The sequence below is a fragment of the Cicer arietinum genome, chromosome 3 (genome assembly GCF_000331145.2).
Source record: "Cicer arietinum cultivar CDC Frontier isolate Library 1 chromosome 3, Cicar.CDCFrontier_v2.0, whole genome shotgun sequence".
Classification (NCBI taxonomy): Eukaryota; Viridiplantae; Streptophyta; class Magnoliopsida; order Fabales; family Fabaceae; genus Cicer; species Cicer arietinum.
Window position 1 is genome coordinate 52,481,743 of NC_021162.2, and position 9,072 is coordinate 52,490,814.

The 9,072-nt window shown below is 32.8% G+C and overlaps 2 protein-coding genes across 2 annotated transcripts in view; both read left to right on the forward strand.

The window, feature by feature from the left end:
- Positions 1-882: 882 nt before the first annotated feature.
- On the forward strand, positions 883-3,669 carry LOC101504473 (uncharacterized). Its single transcript, XM_004515572.1, has 5 exons — positions 883-951; positions 1,037-1,126; positions 2,525-2,779; positions 3,068-3,448; positions 3,583-3,669. Exons 1-5 carry the CDS (start codon positions 883-885, stop codon positions 3,667-3,669), a joined length of 882 nt encoding a protein of 293 aa, XP_004515629.1.
- Positions 3,670-8,814: 5,145 nt separating this feature from the next.
- Positions 8,815-9,072, forward strand: part of LOC101499156 (RING-H2 finger protein ATL33-like) — an 842-nt gene continuing 584 nt past the window's right edge. The window contains exon 1 of the mRNA XM_073366460.1: positions 8,815-9,035. Coding sequence (XP_073222561.1) covers positions 8,815-9,035 — 221 coding nt within the window. The remainder of the gene's footprint in view (positions 9,036-9,072) is intronic.

The following is a 9,072-nucleotide window of genomic DNA, read 5'->3' on the forward strand; positions in this document are numbered from 1 at the left end:
ATATTTTAAACTTATTTTAATTTGTGTGTTGTTTTGAAAATTTTGAATTGAGTTTGTGTTAGTTGGAAAATTCAAACTTAGTTTGTGTATAAACAGTAAACCATAATTTTTTTAATTGGCCATAAAAGAAAATGAGCATTCAAATTGATTCACACTTAATGCATAATTAGTATACCATAATTTTTTTAAAATGGACATCAAAGAAAATTTTCAAGTTAAAAGAGTTGCAAATAAATTAAAAATATAATGAAACAAAAAAAGAAATGTATGGGTTACCCACCCAACCCGCAATCCGTATAGGGCCAGATTCGAGTATTATTTTATGAGGAATGTACCGTGCACCCCCAAAGTTTTACCTCCCACCCCCCCCCTCCATATTTTTTTATTGACCAATCTACCCTTTTTTATCTTATATAAAATTCCTCAACAAATTTACCACACTCTTTTCTCACCCCTACTTTCGAAAGTTATTCAAAAAAATTTACTATTCGAAAGTTTTAAACTTTCGAAACAATCAGAGGTGAGATTTCAACAATATTTTCGAAACTTTTTTCAAAAAACCAAAGATTCGAAATGCAATTTTTCCAGAAAACCAAAACTTTTGAAACTTTGGTTGAAGTTGAAACTTTCGAGGCTTTAGTTTGATGAAACTTTCGAAGGTTTCGTTAAATTCGAAACTTCCAAAACACAAACTTTCGGAACTTTTGTTGAAGATGAAAGTTCTGAAACGTAAGTTTCCAGAACTTTCGAAGGTTTTCATCAATATGAAACTTTTGAAGTTACACAGGTTCGAAAGTTTCGAGAATTTCGAAAGTTTCGAAAATTTCAATTTTTTTTTAAATTTATTATTACTTATATTTATTACTATTTTTGAAATTAGGTATGAGTAGAGTTGAGGTTTCTGCCTCAAGAAATAGAATAGATTCTACAAACAAATTCATTACCGATCAGGTATTAATATTACTGATAATCCATCACGGGTAAATTTTTTATTATAACTATATATTTGATGTTTTATTTGAAACATATTTTGTAGGTATTTCCTTCACGAGAAGCTGTGTTTGAATGGGCAAAAACCATTGGAAGAGAAAATGGAATTTTAATTGTTACCATTCGTTCAGATAAAGTAACCGGAAAGAGGGGAAGAAAAGACAAATTGATTTTGGGACACGAAAGAGGTGGAAGATATAAATCAAAATCCAAATCAACAGTAACTTGTTCTCATAAGGAAAATTGTCCGTTTACTCTCAAATGTATACCGTTAAGTGTCGGTGAAGGATATAAAATTAGTGTTTGTTGTGGAACACACAATTATGATCTACTTGATACTGTAACTGGTCATTCTTATTTGGGGCGTTTAAATGAAGAAGAGAGGAAATTTGTCAATGACATGAAAAAGTATAAGCTTGCCCCCCAGATTCATTCTAAATGCTTTGAAAGAGAGAAATAAAGCTAATCTGACAATTCCAAGTCAAATATATAAAGCAAGGAGTACTTATCGATCATCATTGAGAGGTTCGTGCACATAAATGCAGCATCTGTTGAAGTTAATACAACAAGAAAATTATGTGTATTGGACAAGAAGACGGGAGAATTCTGATGTTTTGAGAGATATATTTTGGACGCATACTGATTGTATAAAGTTGTTAAACACGTTTCATTTGGTTTTGATATGTGATAGCACATACAAAACAAATAGATATCGGTTACCACTACTTGAAATTGTCGGTGTGACATCTACTAGTTTGACATTTTCTGTTGGGTTTGCTTATTTGGAACAAGAGCGACAAGATAACTTCATCTGGGCATTTGAAAAGGTACGAAAGTTGTTCAAATCTGAGACTTTAATTTCTAAAGTTACTGTGACTGATAGAGATCTTTCCATGATGAATGCGATTAGTGTTGTGTTTCCTACTTCAATACATTTGTTATGTCGTTTTCATATTGAAAAAAATGTTGGGGCAAGATGCAAACAATATGTGAAAAAGGATAGACAAGAAGAAGTAATGGATTTATGGAAAAAAAATTGTATATTCGACTAGTGTGGAGGAGTATGATCATCACCTGCAACATTTTGAACTAGTGTATGCCGATATTATTCTTTTTGTTGATTATGTGAAAGATTTGTGGTTAACACCTTACAAAGAAAGGTTTGTCAATGTTTGGACCAATAGAGTGATGCATTTGGGGAACACAACATCTAACAGGTATTTTTAAATTTGATTTGTTTGTTTTAGAAAATATAATTTACTAGTTTATGTGATTTATTTTAATTTGTATTATTTAATTTATTTGTAGAGTTGAGTCTGCCCATTGGAGATTGAAAAACATGCTGAAAACTAGTTTTGGTGATTTGTGTAAAAATTGGGATGCTGTGAATATGATGTTGAAGAATCAAATATGTATCATTCAATCTTCTTTTTAGAAAACCATCAAGGATGTTGAGCACGAGTATAATTCATCATTCTTTCAAAGTTTGCATCATTGTGTATCAAGGAAATGTTTTAAAAAAATTGACAAACAGTTGCAGAGAGTGAAGATTGTAGGTACTGACAAAACAATATGTGGTTGCTCAATCAGAACAACTCATGGATTACCATGTGCTTGTGAGTTGGCAAAGTTGCAGATATCTGGTAATGTTATCCCTTTAGATAGCATTCATGTTTTTTGGAGAAAGTTAAGCCTTGAGAATGAATTGGAGGATGAAGAATCTTTATCAGATTATGACTTTTCAGAAGAGTTAGAAGCAATGAAAGCGTACACGAAGAAACACGATATTGTAAGTCAAAGGATATTCAGGGCTAAGGTGCGTGAAGTTGTATTTCCACATACAACATCAATACTTGCACCACCAGAGAAGGTGAGAACCAAGGGAGCAAGTAAAAAGAAGAAAGAATTTGATACTCCTCGTGATCCGTCATATTGGGAGTATGTTGATGCCTCTCAAGAATCTGCAAAACAACCATCTCAACGTTCTGCAAGGCAACCATCTCATTCGTCACAGTATTCTGCAAAACAACCATTTTACACACATTTTCCTACTCTTATACATCCGTATATTGAGGAGATAATAGACGTGGTGGCTGATGGAAATTGTGGGTTTCGCGCAATTGCAGCATTGTTAGGTTGGACTGAAGAATCTTGGCCTTTAGTTCGAACACAATTGGATAAAGAGATTCATCTACATCAAGACCTTTATGCTAATGTGTTCGATGACAGTGTTGAATCAGTGCGTAGCTCATTGAACATATCAGGATTGGGTGCTCAAGGACAAGATAAGTGGATGTGTTTACCAGACTTGGGTTACGTGATAGCAACACAATATAATGTCATATTGGTGTCGTTGTCTCGTAATCTGAATATGACATTCTTTCCGCTAAACAAAGCACCGCCGTCAAAAGAACGTTTACTAGCCATTGGATTCGTCAATGGAAATCATTGGGTACAGGTAAAACTTATTAGTGTTTATTAAATTAAATTAATTAGCATTGTTTATGATATTAGCATTGTTTATTAAATTAAATTTATTATTGTTTATGATATTAAATTCAGTTTATTAATGTTTAATATCTTATTGTCCAGATCAAGTTGAAGTCTAATTGTCCTTTGCCACCTATCTCACAAAAATGGAAAGACTATTGTAATGAATGTGCCCAATGGGTTCGATGACAATGTTGAATCAGTGCGAAACTCATTGAAAATATCAGGACTGGGTGCTCAAGGACAAGATAAGTGGATGTGTTTACCAGACTTGGGTTACGTGATAGCAGCACTATATAATGTCATATTGGTGTCGTTGTCTCGTAATTTGAATATGACATTCTTTCCGCTAAACAAAGCACCGCCATCAAAAGAATGTTTACTAGCAATTTGATTCGTCAATGCAAATCATTGGGTACAGGTAAAATTTATTAGTGTTTATTAACTTAAATTAATTAGCATTGTTTATTAAATTAAATTTATTATTGTTTATGATATTAGCATTGTTTATTAAATTAATGTTTAATATTTTATTGTTCATATCAAATTGAAGTCTAATTGTCCTTTGCCACCTACCTCACAAAAATGGAAAGACTATTGTAGTGAATGTGCAAAGACATGGGAAATAGCTTGTGCAGCACGTATGAAGCATTGGGAACACATTGATCCATCATTTAGCAAATCATCTTTATTTCATTAAATGAATATTAGAATATATCTTGTATTTCATTAAATGAAGATTAGAATATATCTGTATTTCATGAAATTAATATTATAATTTAATATATCATTACGTGTTATCATTTACGTTATCATTACGTGAATCATTTATGTTTCAGAATATAAAAACACATTCAAAACACATTCGATAACACATTCGATAATCTCAAAATATCTCAATATAAAATTATCGATTAAATATTCGGGCATACATAACACAATAACTAATCGTCATACAAGCGGCATAATTCACTTAATATGTCATGAATCTCACTAAATGGTTTTACCATATCTAAGGCCCTATGTGCAAGCTCAGCTGCTCTATGGTCTCTATGGTCTCTACGGTCTTTACCAGCATGTGCAGAAGATGATGGACCAACATGTGCAACAACAGTAGTATGTGGACTCGAAGGTGCAACAGTGGATGGAGGGAGAATTAGAGGATGTGAAACACTAATGTACCATGCATAGTAGTCTGCAGTGACCTCTCCAGGAAAAGTCGTAACAGGATATAGTCTCTGAAAGGTCTCTACAGATGATCTTATAGTACTCTGCCATACCCAATCTATATTGTTCGGCATCAGAGGAACGTCACGCGGAATGCACTAAATACGACCAAATTGTCGAAGACATCACTCTGGCAAATATGGGACTGAGACTCCACCACATCGAAGATATCCAGAAAACATCAAAATCGATACAAACGGATGATTAGCTCGATCATCATCATATGGTGTAAACACTACATCCTCAAGCAACAACGCATCAAGTCTCCGACGATATGCCATCAATCCACCTTCAACAACATGTTTTGCAGTCCACCTACATGCTCTTGGAAGATGGGCAGGAACCGCTCCTCTATCACCCCGCTTATTGATCCTAGGAAAGTGCTCGTAAATCCAACACTGCAACATAATTAACATAATAAAATAACACAACATAATAATTAAATTAATAATTAAATAAATAAATAACACAACTTAATATAAATGATATACCTGTAGTAGGGTCATGTAACGTCTCACCTGTCGAGTGTCGTAGACAGCTCCATCTCTCAAGTTGTCATAAAGGAAAACCAATGTCGCGGAAGCCCACGAGTAGTCTCAACAACGATGTAAATCAATAAAAAGAGTGATGTATTTCGCCTCAACATGCGTATGTGTTTTATCGGCAAAAATAGTGCAGCCAACTAAATGCAACAGATACGTTCTAGCCGCACACTCAAACTGGTTAGTTTGAATGAGACGGCTATATAAATCACGCAACCATTGCAATCTATATTGAGCACATTTGTTATAACTAATCTCAGCACATGCTTCCTCCCATGTTGTACCTAAGTACTCATGTGCAGCTCTTGCAACATTATTAGTATTCATATTCAAAGGTGCATCAAAAAATTTACCATGTGGTGAGATGTGAAGGAGAGTCGCGACGTCGTCTAAGGTGATAGTCATCTCTCTAAATGGCAGATGAAATGAACTGGTCTCTCTGTGCCATCTTTCAACAAATGCGGATATCAGAACAACATCAGCCATAGTGAGGTAGCCTGAAGATAGATGCATCAGCCCAGATTCCTGAATCCAATGCTCTACAGGAGCTGACATAGGAACTTCGGCAAACTTCTTCAGTTTCAATCCGTGAGTAATTACTTTTAATGATTCACGATCCTGCGAGTAATTACAGAACAATTGAGATTAATTAAATAAACTTAAACATAAATAAACAAATAATTAAACATATATATAAATATACAATTAATTAATTAAACTTAAAAATAAATATAATTAAACATTTATATTAATATATAATTAATTAAATAAACTTAAACTTAAACATAAATATAATTAAACATTTATATAAATATACAATTATTTAAATAAACTTAAACATAAATAAACAAATAATTAAATATAAAAATAAATTAACATATACCTCTCCTTCCCATAGCCTCCGAGCGACGTGATGCTCCGTCGGTCCTCCGGGAAATCCGGTCCACTGATCCTGATCATCAATATCAGCAACACCATTCGACTCATCAGCATCATCAGCAAGTGCAGAAGTATCGTGAATATTATCAACGGCCTGCTCCATCTGTGGAGGCTGAGGTGTGCCTCCTCCATATGTGCATGCTCAGTGGACTCAACATCATCATCCTGGACCTCCTCTTGTCTTCGACGACGCTGTCTAATTGGACGATTTGCTTCGTTGCATGGTCTGTTTGATGATGTTGGTGGAATTCTCTCTACACCATCACCTCTGTCACCTATCAAGTTGCGAGTAATTTGACCAAACGCACCTCTCATTCTAGACACTGCAATATATCAATATATCAATATTAAAAACAAATGGAAAAGTATTTAAAAACCCAAAAAATCATTTCGAAACTTTCACTGAAAACGAAACTTTCGAAAAGTTTCGAAACTTTGCATGCATCTCAAAGTTTCGAAACATGTTTTTTCGTAACTTTCAGAATATTCGAAGCTTTTACGTTTCAAAAGTTTCGTATTGTTCGAAACCTTCGAAAGTTTGTACTTCGAAACTTTCAAGTTTAACGAAACTTTCGAAAAGTTTCGAAACTTTGCATGCATCTCAAAGTTTCGAAACATGTTTTTTCGTAACTTTCAGAATATTCGAAGCTTTTACGTTTCAAAAGTTTCGTATTGTTCGAAACCTTCGAAAGTTTGTACTTCGAAACTTTCAAGTTTAACGAAACTTTCGAAACTTTTGTACTTCGAAAGTTTCAAGTTTAAAAAAAGTTTCGAAAGTTTGAAAATTTCTGAAAAAAATATGTTTTGAAACTTTCATATTCAACGAAAGTTTCGAAAGTTGCCTTACTTTTTCACTTCGGATGTTTGAAAGATTCGAATTTTTGGTAGGGTGGAAGAATCGAATATTTCAGAGTTTCGAAGAAATGGGTGAAAAAAGGAAAGTGTTTTTTTTAGGGTTTTATAGATGAAATAAGGGGCATAATGGTCTTTTATTGGTCATATTAAAACATAGTTTTTTGGCCTAGCCCAAAGAAACCTGCAACCCGTTAGGAATGAGTTTTAATAAATTATGAATGAGTTTTAATGAATTATATTATTGTATTATTTATTTTATCGTTAAGTTAAAAAAAAATGGATGTATGGAGTCCTTTTTTAAGAGGCGACTTCTATATTTAAAAAAAATAAATAAATAAAACTACACAACATTAAGTCCATTCAAGAAGTCTTCTTTTGCAACGACGACTTTCTACTACACTAAAAAAGGGTAGATTGATATATAATTTTGAAAAGAGATTATATTAGTATTGTTTTTCTTTTCAAAAAATAGTTATTTGAAAAAAAAATCCACAAAATGGTGCAATCAAAAACCACATTTGTGGTGTCCTTAAACCATAGCTTAACTGACAAATATCGATATTTTTAGATTGGACGTCTTCTCTCGAAATCAAGACCTCATAGTTGTATGAGTTAATTATGGCTGAATTTACAATATCTTCTAAAATAAAATAAAAAAATGTAGAACTTCCTCTCCCAAATCTTAACCTTAAGATCTCTTATATATTTTTCCTTAATTAGAGAGGAGTGATTTATGAATTTTTTTTTGGTCTAAAATCACTTCTCTAAATAGTTTTTTTTTTCTCCTTTATTTTATTTAAATGAGTGATTTCCACACAAATTCTATTTGTGTTTTGTATTTTTTATTGTAATTTTGCATTTGAGTTTGACACTTTTTATTTTTCCAGTTTGATGCAGTGTTTTTCTCATTTTAACGTGGTGTGTATTTTGGTTGAGATTGTTTAGTAACTTTAATCGATTACATATTTCAATCAATGACTTTGGTGTCGTTAACGTTATATATTCGAAAACATACGCATTGCAGACATTTAAATTGTCATATTTATATACATATTGTTATTTTATATTATGTTATCGTTTTACGTTATTAATTTCAGTATTGTAATTTTTTTTTTAATTAATCATTTATATTTTTAATAAATTTAAATTTGTAATGCATCACCGTAATCTAAACTTTTAAATAAAAAATAGTGGCCTCATGATTCAAACACATTAAATAATTATACTTTTCATCAATTTCATATACAATTTAACCTTTAGTGATGACAGCACATCTAACGATAGTTGTTAAGGAATTAACTTATTACAGCTTCATTGGTTTATTTGTCAATTCACTCTTTTCAAATCAGTATTTAGAATTTAAGACTATTATTTTATGATTATTATTTATATTAAGAAAAGTAGAAAGAGAAGAGAAAACAACATAAAGAAACAATAGCTAGTGTGGCAAAATGGTCCACATGTTACTTGTTTGTCTTGACATCATGTAATCAAAATTTTCTCCTTTCCCATTCTCATCATCTAATCACACACTCAAACTGAGACTCACTTCACCCAAATCAATTATTGCTACAAAGAAATTCACAACAAAATTCCACACTCCACACTCAATCCCTTTCACTCTACTCCTAACAACCATTTTCAACCACTTTTATTATTTTTTTAAATAAATAAATAAAAATACTTAAAAAATGAAACAAAACCATACACATCACACATAACATTTTTATTATTTATTATTAATAATAATCACTCTCTCTATTTTGCAACAATGCAAAACTCACCCACCATTATATCAAGTCCGCCACCACTTTCCTTCCTTCCTCCGCCGCGACCTGTTGGACAAGTTGTTGTACTTCCGGAACCATCTCCACCGTTTAGACCATTCGCCGGAGCTCCAAGCTCCGTATTTCAAATCACCGTCCTTCCAGCGCCGCCCCCGCCGCCGCTGTTTTCCGACGAATCTAGCTCCGTTGATTTATCGCCTCTGGAGTTTCTCCTCGCTCTCATAGCGATCGTCACCATTCCT

What these genes read in the sequence shown, in the direction of transcription:
- LOC101504473 (XM_004515572.1), top strand. Translation starts at nt 883, where the DNA reads ATGAGTAGAGTTGAGGTTTCTGCCTCAAGAAATAGAATAGATTCTACA. An exon ending in ACACGAAGAAACACGATATT is followed by an intron (nt 2,780 to 3,067) that starts GTAAGTCAAAGG and finishes TATATTGAGGAG; the next exon opens with ATAATAGACGTGGTGGCTGA. An exon ending in ATGGAAATCATTGGGTACAG is followed by an intron (nt 3,449 to 3,582) that starts GTAAAACTTATT and finishes CTTATTGTCCAG; the next exon opens with ATCAAGTTGAAGTCTAATTG.